We start from the raw sequence: 15,423 nt of genomic DNA, 5'->3' as shown, positions 1-15,423 counted from the left end.
CAAGTCTCATATCTCATGCTCAACAGCAAGTTAAAAATCCTGAATTATAATGTTGTTAAGTGGTACAAAGGCTCTGGAGCATTTAGGAATGCTATCAGTATTATTGTGCTTATCTGTAGAACCAAAGAGTGCCTTCAAGTTAAGTCATCATCATCATCAGTCCCCTTTTTCACATTTTTTCTACATGGGTTCGGGGTGTCATGTTAACTGTCGCCGATTCAGTGCCACACATCAGCCTTCTTGAACACTCATGACTGATTATCACCGATCTTCTTTCACACAATCCATCCACCTCTTTGCTGGATGTTCTCACTTCCTCTTACCTTCTTCCTGTCTGTCCCAAATCTTCCTCACCATATTGCCTTCTGCTTTTCTGCACGTTTCCAAACCACCGTAATCTGTTCTCTTTGAACTTTTCTGCAGTTGGAGCTACTTTGGCTTCTACTCTTATGTCCTCATTTCTTCATGTGTTCCACAGTGTGCATCCTACCACCCTTCTTAGGCACTTTAGTTCCATCACCTCTAGCTTCTTCAACTTTCTGCCTGTACTGCCCATGTTTCTGTACCATACAATAGTACTGGTGACATCACTGTTTTGTGCACCTTACTTTTCAGCTTCTTTGGAATTCTTCTGTCATAGACTATACCCTGACACTCTATCCCAGTTGGCTGCAGCCCCTCTGATTCTAGCTTTGACTTTTTCATTCAGACTTCCCTTATCAACTAGCCCTCACAGATACTTAAAGCTGTTTACCTGTTTCACTGTCTTCCCTTCTGTCTCTAGTCTCAGCTTTTTCTGATTTCCCCAGTTTGCTGCCATTACCACCATCTTATCTGTGCTTAGTTTCATCCCATTTGCATTCCATTCTCCTGTCCTCTGCTGGAGTTCAAGCTCAGAGTCTGCCTATAATGCCGCATCGTCTGCATACAGCAACTTTGTTGATCTATCCCCTCTGACCTGTTTGCTAATGTAGTCCATTACCAGTATGAACAGCAGTGGGCTCAGAGCTGAACCCTGGTGTACACCCACTCAAACCGGGTATCCCTCTTTGAGGCTGAACACTGTTCATATTTAAGTCATTGGGTCTTTTTACATAGCCTGTACTAATTCTACCAATGTTTCTGGGACTTAAAACTACTGTAGTACTGCCCAGATCAGCTTTCTTGGGACATTGTCACATGCTTTCTCCAAGTCTAGTAATGCCTAGTTGGACTCTCTCCTCATCTCTAGCTTCTTCTCAAGTATCTGTTTTACTGCAAACATTGGGTCAGTTGTGCTGTATCCTGATCTGAATCTGAGCTGCTCATCTCCCATCTTACATTCTGTTACTCTGTATATCTGTTTATCAGTCACCCTGTCCAGAACTTTCATGCAGTGTGATAGGAGTTTGATGCCTCTGTACTGCCCACAGTTGTGGATGTCCCCTTTTTCTTGTACACTGGCATGAGTATGCTTATTCTCCAGTCATCTGGGATACACCTTTCTCTCCACACTTCTAATAGTACCCTCAGGAGCCATTTCTCCCCTATCTCACCCAGCATCTTTATTATATCTGCTGTGACCTCATCTGAGCCTGCTGCTTTTCCTGACTTCATTTTCTTTAGTACTGTTCTTACTTCTTCTTGGGTGGGCTCCTCTTCCTCAACCTTTGTACAGCTTTTGTGGGGCTTTCTTCATTCGAAGCTGCTGGAAATATTCCTATCTGCCTTTGATGATCTGTGGATTGGTGAGCAGATTGTTGCTGGCATCCCTTCTGAAGGGTGTTTGACTATCTTCTTTATCTTTCTGTCTTTGCCTTGCGACCTAATATAGTTTCTTTGAACCTCTTTCTGAGTCATTTTCCAGACGTTGGTAGAGTGCCTCCAATGCCCTATTCTTGGTATTGCAACTTCTTTCTTAGCTTCTTAGTTGAGTGCTCATACCTTCAAGTGAAGTGTTCGTATGAAATATTTAAATTCAGGCAATGTGTTAGAAATATCAACAGTGTATGCAGGTATAAAAGTTAAACCTTTCCTTAAGTAAATAGTTAATTTGCACTCGGAGGATATTTAGATAAATTAAATACCATTTCTAGATTCTCGTCCTACATCTCGTTCTCAGCCATCGTAATGTGTTTTTCTTACTTTGTTTTATGGGGCATTTCTCTTTTGGTGGTCAATATTCTGGTAATGGCAAAGGTTTCTCTTTGTGTGGTAGAAACATTTCTCATTATACTGAATTAGATGAATTTTATTGGATTTTATGCTTGAAAACACATACGTCTCCAGGTCTGAATATGCACATATCTTTGAAACCACTTCTTAATGAGATGTATATGAAAGTATGACATGGTTATGTAAATATAAATTCAACCTTTTGATTGTAGCATGTTTATTTGGATATTTAAATATTAAATGTTGAATTTTATTGATATCCTTTACTGACATTATTCATCACCTTAAGAACAATGGACAACTAGTCTCAGCAATTTTCCTGGATATTTCAAAAGCTTTTGGCGTCATTTCCCACCAACTACAACTCAACAAACTTGCTACGTACAATCTCAGTTCATCATCACTAATGTGGTTTCACAGCTACCTGTCAAACCTTCAACAGGCTACAAAATGGAAAAACAATCCCTCCTCAGTACTACCAGTATCCACTGGAGTACCTAAAGGATCTATACTTGGCCTCCTTCTCTTTGTCATATTTACCAATAACCTAAATTCAGCAGTCTACAAAATGGGAGAACAATCTCTCCTCACTACTACCAGTATCCACTGGAATACCCCAAGGAGCCATACTTGGCCCCCTTCTCTTTGTCATATTTACCAATAACCTAAATTCAGCAATCCAACTTGCCACAATCATACAGTATGCAGGCGATTCATCTCTTATCTGCAGTGCCTTTTCCTTCGACAAAATGCAAAAATCATTTTAGAAAATTGAAACTTACTATCTAACCATCAACTCATCCTAAACCCAAATAAGACTAAGTTAATTATTTTCACAAACAAAACTTCCAAGCCATGCTCACTACCTCTTTTTATTCAGTCATCCAATGCAAACAAAACTGAGCCTACAAATCAGTTTCCTAGGGGTTGCGGTAGATGACAGGCTAAAATTTGATATACATATTTCTCTAACTGTCAAAAAAGTCCATGTCAAATTCAGAGCTCTCTATAGGGTCAGACCTTAGCTAAAGCACCAAGCCAGACTCTTCATGTCTAGATCTCACTATCTACCCTCCTCTACTGCTCACACATTTTCACCGACCTGCATAAGGCTGACCTTAATAACCTAGAATCCTGCTACAACAAAATAGCAAAGTTTGCCACCAGTCATCTCCATAAAGCTCATCATTGTTCCATTCTTCAGCAACTTAACTGGCTTGAACTTCCCAACCTGTGAAGATTAAACTAACTTACTTTTGCCCACAAAATCATTCACAATCCTAGTAACTGCCCTGTACTTTCAAGCCTGGTCCAACCACATGTCAACAGCAGTTCCTTTAGGTCTTCCGACAGGCTATTGCTAAAAGTAACCAGTCTCATAACTATCATGGTGACTCCCTCTATTCAAATAAAATAGCTAATACCTGGAATGCTCTTCCTCAGCACATCCAAAACATTCTCAGGTATTCTTCTTTTAAAATAAAATTAAAAGAATATCTCAACAACAACTGGCTCTGCCCCTGTTATTCTCCTGGATAATTCCACTCTCCTAGTACTTCACAACTGTCTTTAATACCTTTAAACAGCTTATGCTTATCTCCAATGTTTTGAACTGATTGGTTTGTCACTGACAGATTTTTTTACACTATGCCCTATGTTTGCTATCCAGATAATTTTGTTAGTTACTTTTATTAACATATGTTTTTATGTCTAGTTTATATCTTGGTTGTTACTAATTGTTTTCTATTACTGGAGCTTTTCTCATGGGTCTCCGCTGAAAATGGGCTAATGGACCAGTCAGATACTATCTGGCTAACAAATGTAAATAAATAAATAAATAAATAAATAAGTAAAATTTGTTTTATTTATTTTAAATGTGCCACATGACTAGCTAGCATTTGTACTTCATGTGACCATATCACATTATATTTAAATGTGTGACATGACTAGGATATGTGACCATTCCACTTGGTATTTAAATAGGAGTTGCACTTGTTCTATTTAGATTTGCCTGAAGAAGCCTCTTTGTGTGGCGAAAATCTTTAACTTGTGATCTTGGAATAAACAAAGTATTTTTTGTACTTTTAGTACTTTGTGTGTTTACTCAGTGTTTTTTGTTTTTAATATACTTTTTCTGCATTCTCACTGATGATTTGTACACAGAGTTATTGAGTGTTCTTTAAATAATAGACATTTGGTCTGTTTCCACTAGGGTTGCCACCTCTCCTCCTTTTTTTTTTCCGTACTATCCAGAAATCAAACCAATTGTCTGGTAGTCCAGACAACACTGTACAAACTCTGATATTCTGTTTCAAAAAAGAAAAAGACTATTGGAGTTTGCTAAATTGGCAGATTTGCTATGCTTTTTTACAGAAAAGCATAGTAAATCAGCAGAAAGCAGGCATCAGGAACAGAAAAAGAGGTGTTCCCTATCAGCTGATGTCATAAAGATGCCACAAAATGGGTGGAACGTGGTCAGTAGAGGGGGTGGAAATGGGTGGAGTTACAGATAATGTGAGGGGTGTGGCCTTTCTCTGGTTTTAGCCACAACAAAAGGTGGCAACCATAATTTCCACCTAAACTTTACCATAGAGGTAGTAACTGAATTACATGCCATCTGTACACATCGCTTAACAGTTCCTTTTTGTGTATCACTTGTGCATTTGTCAATGCTCTTGACTTCACAGACTAATAGTCTGTTGTCTTACAAAATCACAACTCCTTTTAATAGGTATCTCTTTGCATCTTAACCGATTTCTTCACATTACAGTATGTTTTTTTGATGCTTCTGCAACTAGTTTCTAGAACATTTCAAATGCTCTTTATAGCGCCTTTCCTAGGCTCCAAATTACTATGGTCACTTTCTTAGGGATATAATGAATCACAGAAATATTAGGTAAAAGCTTAATTCTGTGTCAGTGTTTTCTCGTTTTTTAACTTTGGGATTTGCATAGTTGCTCTTAAGTTTTTCTGTATCTGCCTTCAGCATGTAACTATGACCAATATATTTCAAATCTGGCACATCTTACTTTTGTTCTTGTATGCCTTGAAATTATGCTGTATTGATCTGCTTTTGCAGCTGTGTCAGTCTTTTGTCTTGCTGTTCTTATGTCTGACTCAGCACAGAGATCATTAATTATGTTTATGATACCTTCCATCTCCACAGTTATCTGAACAACAGCTGTTTAGAATTATTTGCTCGTTGATGAGATCCTAAAAGGAAGATTAAAAAATCCATACTGTTTTAGTGGAATGTTAAATATACAAAGGTTGGAGCTTTCTTCATCTAGGTTATACTTGCGACTGTTTTGTAAAACTTTAATTTGTAACTTCTTCAAACTGTGTTGCTTTTGTAGTTACACTCATCTTGAGGGATCAAATCCTGACAACCTTAATTAAATTAATTGCTCACGTGCCTACTAGAGGTGGCATAGGGAGAAAGAGGAGTGAAACAGATTTTAGCTGGCTCACTTCCTTGGAACGTGGCAGTGAGGGTCCAGAAGAACATTAATGGGGTACACTTTCTTATGAGTGAATCCCTGGCGGAGACTTGAGATCCCGCATGAGTGCTGGTTTCAAAGGGGCAGGGCTATCCTGAAGGTTTTTTTTATTCTATGAATGACTTGTCACTGATGCCTGCTGCATACTGAACTGTGGGCATGTAAAGATGTCACAAAATGGGTGGAACGTGTCACAAAATGGGTGGAACGTGGTCAGTAGAGGGGTGGAAATGGGTGGAGTTACAGATAATGTGAGGGGTGTGGCCTTTCTCTGGTTTTAGCCGCAACAAAAGGTGGCAACCATAATTTCCACCTAAACTTTACCATAGAGGTAGTAACTGAATTACATGCCATCTGTACACATTGCTTAACAGTTCCTTTTTTATCACTTGTGCATTTGGCAATGCTCTTGACTTCATAGACTAATAGTCTGTTGTCTTACAAAATCACAACTCCTTTTAATAGGTATCTCTTTGCATTGTAACTGATTTCTTCACAGTACAGTATGTTTTTTGATGCTTCTGCAACTAGTTTCTAGAACATTTCAAATGCTCTTTATAGCTCCTTTCCTAGGCTCCAAATTACTATGGTCACTTTCTTAGGGATATAATGAATCACAGAACTATTAGGTAAAAGCTTAATTCTGTGTCAGTGTTTTCTCGTTTTTCAACTTTGGTATTTGCATAGTTGCTCTTAAGTTTTTCTGCATCTGCCTTCAGCATGTAACTATGACCAATATATTTCAAATCTGGCACATTTTACTTTTGTTCTTGTATACCTTGAAATTATGCTGTATTGATCTATTTTTGCAGCTGTATCAGTCTTTTGTCTTGCTGTTCTTATGTCTGACTCTGCACAGAGATCATTAATTATGTTTATGATACCTTCCATCTCCCCTGCCCAGAAAACCACAGTGAAAAACTTCTCTAAAGCAAATTTCACACTCCTCAAAACTGAGGTGGAATCCTTCAAACCCCCCGGGCCTGTGGAAAATACGGCCCAGACCGCAGAATCCTTTATAAACGCATTCTGTGAACACCTTCAGAAATGCATGGATCATGCAATCCCAAATAAAACCAAGACCCAATCCTCCAAAGGCAGGCTTCCTGTCTGGTGGACCGCAGCCATAAACAAACTATACAATAGAAGGAGGAAGCTACTACATGATAGAGCAAAATCCCTAAAAGGGAAGGCATCTCTGATCAGTATTAGCAAAAAACTACGGGCACTCATAAAATCGTCTAAGGCCAGCTTCGAGAGAAAAATTGCACAGGACACTAAGGATAATCACAAGGCTTTCTTTAGTTATGTTAGGAACCTGGGTGGGAATTCCCAGATATGCTCAGAATTGATCCAAATTGACAAAAAATACACCGAACCCACAGACATTGCCAACATCCTAGCTGACAGGTTCAGCGCAACCCCCCCCCCCCACCAAAAGGGCAAATATCTATCCCAGCAGAGTTCTGCCCCCCTGACATCTCAGATGCTCAGGTAAGAGCCGCCCTCTCCAAAGCAAAAAACACAGCATCAATGGGACCAGACGGTGTCCCGGGCTGCGTCCTACATGAACTCCAAGAAGAACTAATCCTAAACATAAAACTACTGTTCAATCTCAGCCTTACTACAAGGATATGTACCCAAAGAGTGGCATACAGCAACAGTGGTCCCTCTCTACAAAGGTGGTGCCTCAACGGATCCTGGAAACTATTGCCCCATAAGCCTGACTAGCTTGGTCTGCAAAGCTATGGAAAGGATCATCATGGACCTCATAAATAAAGATATTGGGGACCTACAGACACTCGATCCTACCCAGTTCGGCTTTGTTAAGGGCAGTTCCTGCCTCTTAAACCTGATTGATTTCTTTGAAACAGTCATCAAGGCCATTGACGAGGGGAAGGTGGTCCACACAACCTACCTGGACCTCGCAAAAGCCTTCGATACAGTATCCCACTCGGGCATTATAGATAAGCTCACCATCTTAAATATAAACCCCTATGTCACTAGATGGGTTGCAAACTGGCTCAAGGACAGAACCCACATGGTTAGAATTGCTGGAGCCATGTCAGACTCCAAACCAGTTACAAGTGGCGTCCCACAAGGCTCAGTCCTGGGACCTCTCTTATTCAGTATATATTTCTCGGAGGTACAGGCCAACACGGAAGGACTGTGGCTGACCAAGTTCGCAGATGACTGCAAACTAGGCACCATAATCGACTCTCCAGCCGACACAAGCATCCTCCAAAAGGGCCTCATAGAAACAGACAACTGGTGCCAGAACCATGGCCTCAAGCTAAACGCCAAAAAGTGTATAGTCATCCCCTTTGGCAAAAACAAAGTGCCCACAAATTACCACATAGGTGATAATCCATTAAGTACGGAAGAAGTAATTAGGGACCTGGGGACCCAAGTTGATAGCAATCTCTCATTTGAAAACCACGCGGCCAAAGTGGTTAGAAAAACATTTTATATAGCCCACCTAATCGTGAAGGGATTCACATCTAGATCAGGGGAGGTCCATCGTGCCTCTTTACTCATCCCTCATCAGGCCCATAATTGAGTACAATGCCCCTTTTGGGATGTACCTTACCATACACCTGCAGCAACTGGAAATACCCCAAAAGTACCTCACCAAGAGGATGAAAGGGCTCAAACAGATGCCATATGCTGCCCGGTTAAGGAAACTCCAGCTCTACTCAGTGGCATACCGCCTGCTCAGAGGCGATCTGTGCCTGACGTATAAAGCCATGTCCAACCCGGAATTAATGGACATGCTGCACCTCAGAAAATCCAAATCCCATCGAGCTACGAGACTTGAACCTCAGCACTGAAATAAATAGGACATGCTGGAGGGACAGATTCATAACCCAGAGACACCCTTCACTCTGGAATAAAATCCCAGTCCAGGTTAGGCAGAGTCCCTCATTGACTCTCTTCAAGAGGAATCTTGATGAGTGGATGGGAGATCATAGGTTTACCCCAGGTATCACTTCTGTGTTACTGTTAGACAGAGGCACAGTACACTAACCTCGAAAAAGGGCATAGCAAAATTCATTTAAAATGGGTGGCAAAAGCCAAACACACTCTGGCTAGGCTTATAAATGCCCTAGGGCAGATAGCCTAGTATGAACCTACTGTAGAGTTTTGACCACATTTGGAAAAAGCGAACAATCCCTGATGGCTGTCTAGATGACAGCCCCTCTCATTTTGCTCTTTCCTCAGTCTGTGTGGAATGAATAGGACAGTTGACCGAGAAGATGGTCTAATGGATGATGAGTAGCGGGCAAAATGCAGTCAAAACATTGCTTTTTTGCTTAGTTGCTATAAAATGTATTGCTTTATGCTGTGTGTTTTGGTCATTGCTGAAAAGGGTCCTTGCACCAGCCCACTTCCACAGTTAAGAAAGATAAATAAAGCAAGCAAGCCTTATTTGCCAGAATCCCTGGTTTTTAGTACTGAAAAAAGCTTAGGAGTTGTTTTTTCTGAGTCCACTTCGTCAACTGTAAGCTTGAGTAATATACTTTTTTAATAACTTTGTTCAGATCTGGTGGGTCAGTCAAATGCGACTCTTGTCTTATTTTACAATACTACTTCCCCATTATTTTGGCTTCAGTTCCATGTCAGTGACAAAGCTTTGCTTTTGCATCATTTCCTTCTTATTGTTACTTCTTAGTGCTACTCGTCCTTTCTTTGGAGCATATCCCAGTTGAGTATTGTCAGCGTTATTTGCATATGGTACTTTCTTAGCACACTCCATAAGGCTGCAAATAATGCAACATAGTCACAAAAGGATACCATTGTTGTTGCTCTTCACACTATCTACACTGTTTGCTTTCTTTTTTAGTGTGCATTCATTTTACAGTTCATAGTATCTCAGGAGCCTGACTTCTCATAATAGGAAAATTAAATCAAGTGCTATAGTGTGAATCAGGATCTTGTACTTCTTAGTTTTATGTTCAGATGCCAGTAGCTCCCCAGTGATAAGGAAAACAGGGTAATGGACCGCTTTGGTTACAAAATGTAAATATATTTGGCCTGACTCTGTGGTACAGAGGGATGGATCCCTAACTGAGATCCAGGCTACTGAGGCTTGATTAGTGGTTCATTTCTAATGGCCCAATTGCTTCTCCCAGCAGGAGAGAAGGGTTGCAGGTGCTCTGGGAAACTCATTTCTCCAATGGCAATACGGAAACCATTTCATGTTCTTTGATGGTGGAGGCTGCTTGCAGGCAACATCCCTTGTGGAAGTGAAGGACAACAAATGAGGTCAACCTATTACATGTTTCCTGCTCCTTAGCCAAGCTTGCAATTAGAATTAGAGCCATAAATAAAAAAATCCTTAAACTTCCCCTGATGACTGGCTTAATGATGGACAGGACAGGTTTCAACTTCTGTAAGGAGGGAACAAATGGATCAGAGTGCTGAGTGGGGTCTGATCAGCAGACAAAAAGAGAGGCGAGTATGTATCTTCTGTACTGGCCATTTGATCAGTAAGTCACCAAGCATGAGAATATATATATATATATATATATATATATATATATATATATATATATATAGAATGAAACTAACAAGTACTTGATGTCCTGTTTGCTATTCATGATGCTGACTAATTTTGTTTGATGTTTACACCACATTTGCAGTTGTCCTAAATGCTAAACAGAAGGTACCAATCAACAATCTTTTCACTTTCTGTGAAGCAAAATGTAGTACAGAAATTGTGATGAGGATTTATATTTTTTATTCTTGCCAGAAATTGCTAAAAACAGCATTTAATGTAGTACATTGTGGGGTGCTGATCTTTTAAAGGTGAAATGAAACCACTGGTTTGTGTAGAATTTCATTTTTCTGTTAACTTTCCTAAACTTGTATAGGAAAGTTAACGTAAATGAGGGGTGTGTTGTCAACTTTATTTATACACGCACGCACACACACACACACACACTACATATATATATATATATATATATATATATATATATATATAAAATGGATATAAAAAAGTTTACACACCCCTGTTAAAATGCCAGTTTTTTGTGATGTAAAAAAATGAAACCATAATAAATCATTTCCAAACTTTTCCCACCTTTAATGTGACCTATAAGGTGTACAATTCAATTGAAAAACAAATATATATGTTATGGGAAAAAATATAAAAAATAAAAAACGTACAATAAGAAGTGTGCACATCCTTAAACTAATATTTTTTGAAGCACTTTTTGATTTAATTACAGCATTCAGTCTTCTTGGGTAGGAGTTTGTCAGCATAGCACATCTTGACTTGACAGTATTTGTCCACTCTTCCTTGCAAAAGCACTCCAAGTCTGTCAGATTGCGAGGGCATCTCTTGTGCACTGCCCTCTTCAGCTCACCCCACAGATATTCTATTAGATTTAGGTCTGGGCTCTGGCTGGGCCATTCCAAAACTTTAATTTTCTTCTGGTGAAGTCATTCTTTTGTTGATTTGGATGTATTCTTGGGGTCATTGACGTGTTGAAAGGTGAAATTCCTCTTTATCTTCAGCTTTCTAGTAGACGCCTTGCAGGTTTTGGGCCAAAATTGACTGGTATTTGGAAAAATTCCCTCGACCTTGACTAAAGCTCTAGTTCCAGCTGAAGAAAAGCAAACCCAAAGCATGACACTGCCGCCACCATGCTTCATCGTGAGGATGGTGTTCTTTTGGTGATGCGAAGTGTTGTTTTTGCACCAAATGTACCTTTTGGAATTGTGGACAAAAAGTTCAACCTTGGTCTCATCAGACTATAATACATTTTCCCACATGCTTTTGGGAGACTAGATGTATTGTTTTGCAAATTTTAACCAGGCCTGGATGTTTTTCTGTGTAAGAAAAGGCTTCCGTCTTGCAACCCTGCCCCCATAGCCCAGGCATATGTAGAATACAGGAGATTGTTGTCACATGTAGTGCACAACCAGTACTTGCCAGAAATTTGTGCAGCTCCTTCCGTGTTGCTGTAGATCTCTTGGCAGCCTTACTGACCAGTTTTCATCTCGTCTTTTCATCAATTTTGGAGGGACATCCAGTTCTTTGCAATGTCACTGTTCCATATTTTCTCCACTTTTTGATGACTGTCTTCACTGTGTTACATGGTATATCCAATGCTGTGGAAATTTTTTTATACCCTACTCCTGACTGATACCTTTCAATAATGAGATCCTTTTGATGTTTTGTAAGCTATCTGCAAACCATGACTTTTGCTGTAGCAGGCAAGTGAGTAAATGTCAGGAAAGTCCTACTAGGACAGCTGAACTTTATTTGGGGATAATTAGAGTCTCTTTAATTGATGGCAGGTGTGTACCCAAGAAGACTGAATGTTGTAATTAAATCAAAAGGGGCTTCAACAAAGTATTAGTTTAAGGGTGTGCACTCTTATGCAACCAGCTTATTGTACGTTTTTTATTTTTTATATTCTCTCCTAACAGATTTGTTTGTTTTTCATTTGAATTGTAGAGGTTATAGGTTACATTAAAAGAGAGAAACGTTTTGAAATGATTTTTTGTGGTCTCATTTTTTATATCACGAAAACCTGGCATTTTAACAGGGGTGTGTAAACTTTTTATATCCACTGTGTGTGTGTGTGTGTGTGTGTGTGTGTGTGTGTGTGTGTGTGCATATATGTATATATAGGTTCATAGGTAGGTACTAGGCTATTGGCCCTAGGGCCTATATAAGCCTAGCCAAACGGTAGTTGGCATTTCTAAAAAGTAGTAGTAGTATTTTTAAGGTGTGGTATCTGTATGCAGCTGCAGTTCATTTTTTCATTAATACACTTTGTTTCAGATTAAACCAAGTCCTTACCCAGGAAAAGACTGTGCTTCCAAACTGAAGGAAAAGCAACTGTTTGAGATGTACCCAGGTGTTGACAGACACTTCCTTACTGACATCTTCAAAGACAACAAGTAGGCAAACTTCCTTGTTTAATGTATAGTTCATTTCATGTGTAAGTATTCTTTGCAGAAGTTAAGCTGCTGAAATAGTCAAACAATAATTGCATGATTTAAAGTAGCATTTATCCAGTTAGCTTGTTAAATGAGAATTTCAGATACACTTTGTTTTTCATTATGTCTTGAAATTCTGCACTTTATTAATGCATAAAAGTGGCCTCCGAAAGACATGCGTGAATGGGCGTGCCTTCGCTGAAGGTTGGGCGTTGGGCTGGCAACTCGGCACCATAAAAAACGACTGCCAATCATTAGCGGACCGGAGTTCCGCTGTGGTGACCCCTAACCGGGAAACGCCGAAAAGACAAACAATTAATGCATAAGAATCACTCTAAATGCTTATTTTATTTTAGTATACTAGAGCACAAAATACCTGTCATAGGCCCTCCTGTACTAACATGTTTTGTTAGTTTTTTTTTTCTTTCCCTCTTTCTCTCCCAGGATCTGCTTCTGATCATATTATAGATAACATGGTAGTATTGGTAGGCACAAGCATTTTGCACCACGTGTATAACCTCTCTTGTTTTCCTCTGCATTATCTTGTCTTTTACCAGTTGATTTTGAAATATCAATAAAACATGCACTTTGAGTTATAGTTTTCTTAAGCTTTTGATTTGTAGTCCTTCTGAAGTTGACAGAATTTTAGTAACACTATTCCTTAGATATTAAACTTGCCAGTCTAATATTGTTTCTTTGCTTGTACTTGAAATATAATATATGTAAGGCACATTTGGGTTACTTCTGGTCTAGTATTATTTGGTGCATGCAGTGGGGATGTTTGCGTGTCTAATCCTGAGTTTTGTAGATACTGATACATAGAATGATTTCCTCATTACTGTAGATACATGGTGATCAAACACTTGATTACTGTCTGTGTCCCCAAGTCCCCGACTTCTGGGGTCAACTCTTAGGGGTGTGTTGTCAATATGATAGTTACCTGGGGTGGTTGACTTCCCAAAATATACTACTATGCATTTCTTAGTATTTAGTTTTTGCCCATGGCTCTGACACCAGTTATTTGTCTGTGTCTGCCCTTCTTGGAGCACATTAGCGTCAGTAGGGGATTCTATTAGTGCTCCTAATTTACAGTCATCTGCAAATATGGCCCTTGATGCTGGCTTTGACTTCAGAGACGTAGATGCCAAAAAGAAGCCATCCCAGGACCAATCTTTGAGGGACTGTGTTGGTGACTGTCCTCTTTGTAGAGGTGGACTCCCCAATTCCAACTTCCTGGGTCCTGTATGTGAGCTTGTGGGCTACCACTGGGTGGCATAAGGTTTTATACTTAACCTCTTGAGTTTGTCAACAATATTCAAGTGATATAGTGTGTCAGATGTCTTGGTCATGTCAAGGTAGGCAATGTGAACCATTTTGCCTTTATCCACTGCCTTGGTGAACTTCTCAAAGAAATCTGCCAGGTTGATTATGCATGCCTTGCTCTTCATGAAGCCAAACTGGGCTGTTTCCAGTGTCTAGAGGTTCCCCATGTCATTATTGATCATTTCCATGATAATTCTTTCCATGGTTTTGCATATGAGACTAGTGAGACATGGGTCTGTAGATGGCCCACCTTTGTGCAAAGGGATGATGGTTGCTGTCCTCCATTCATGAGGCATGAAGCCTGTTCGGAGGCTGTGGTTACGTAGAGATTCCAGAGAGCCTGAGAAGATGTTCATCGTGTTTCACTGTTGCAGTCATTACACTTGGGTTATCCTGCTGGCAGTCTACCCGCAGTCGGCCTGAATTCCAAAGTCCTGGTCCGGCGTCAGTTTCTGTCGCCTCTTCCCTGACGTCAGTGCTCCAGGGGTATAAAAGAAGCAGCAGACGCCATTTTCTTCAGTCTTTCTTGCCGCGCGGTGTCCAAAGCATAAGCAGTTCGCAAGTGCCAGTTGGCCGACTCCTGAGATTTTCACAATTGAATTTCAGATCCGAAGTCTTCAATAAAGCTAAGTACCCCATTGGGGAAAATTTTTCTTGCTCCAGTCCGATGTCAGTAAAAATTAACAATTGTATTTCTTGTGGGAAGCAAATACCTCATAAGGATTTTCATTCTTACTGTATTCCTTGCCTAGGCCCTGACCACGACATTGCTAGTTGTCGGTTTTGCGCTAGATTCAACCAACGCACTGTTAAACGTCGGTTTGATTTTGCTTTACATTACTTTGTCCGAAGGTTTAACTATATAATGCCGTCGGAACAACCGACCGGAGTTCATAAAAAGCACAAGGACAAAGAAAAGGACAGGCATCCGAGGTCCAAAACCAACGGCGAAGCCTCTTTTAGGCCAGTCGCTGGTTCGCCGGTGCTCAGTGAGGTGCTTTTGCAGCCCCTGACAACCGCTACCTCAGAGCCACAGGCCGCCTCCAACTCCCACATGGAGACAACTAGGCCACTGGAAACCCAAGGTATTGGGCCTACGGAAACTGTTCCCTCAGATGGGTCTGGCGCTGCTGAGCAGGCCTCGGCTTCTGAGGGTGTTTTCAGACCTTCACAGCTTACTATCAAGACCACTTCAGCAGCCAAGGCAAAGTCCAAAACACCTTTAAAGACAAAGAAACAAGTACAGCATTCACCTGGACAGTCATTCATGCCAAAGAAACAGATGCTTAAAATGGCCGAGGACCTAATTACTCTGATCAGGGGTTCCCATCCCCCTCCTGATAAAAGGCCTAGGCAAGATACTGACTATGATTCCTCTGACCAGGTTTCTATTTCCTCTGATTCCTCTTCAGAACAAGGATATTCTCTTCCTCCCTATGAGGACTCTGACGCTGAAGAATCTAGCCCTTCAGCTTCTCCTCCTGAGGAT

General features: G+C 40.4%; 1 protein-coding gene across 1 annotated transcript in view; it reads left to right on the top strand.

The window, feature by feature from the left end:
* N4BP2 (NEDD4 binding protein 2) overlaps positions 1-15,423 on the top strand; it is a 1,502,684-nt gene that overhangs the window by 1,054,262 nt on the left and 432,999 nt on the right. The window contains exon 11 of the mRNA XM_044062929.1: positions 12,454-12,572. Within this exon, the coding sequence (XP_043918864.1) occupies positions 12,454-12,572 (119 nt within the window). The remainder of the gene's footprint in view (positions 1-12,453; positions 12,573-15,423) is intronic.

Source organism: Protopterus annectens, chromosome 2.part1 (genome assembly GCF_019279795.1).
Source record: "Protopterus annectens isolate FY-2018-M chromosome 2.part1, PAN1.0, whole genome shotgun sequence".
NCBI classification, from domain to species: Eukaryota; Metazoa; Chordata; order Ceratodontiformes; family Protopteridae; genus Protopterus; species Protopterus annectens.
This window is presented reverse-complemented; position numbering and strand designations above follow the sequence as displayed.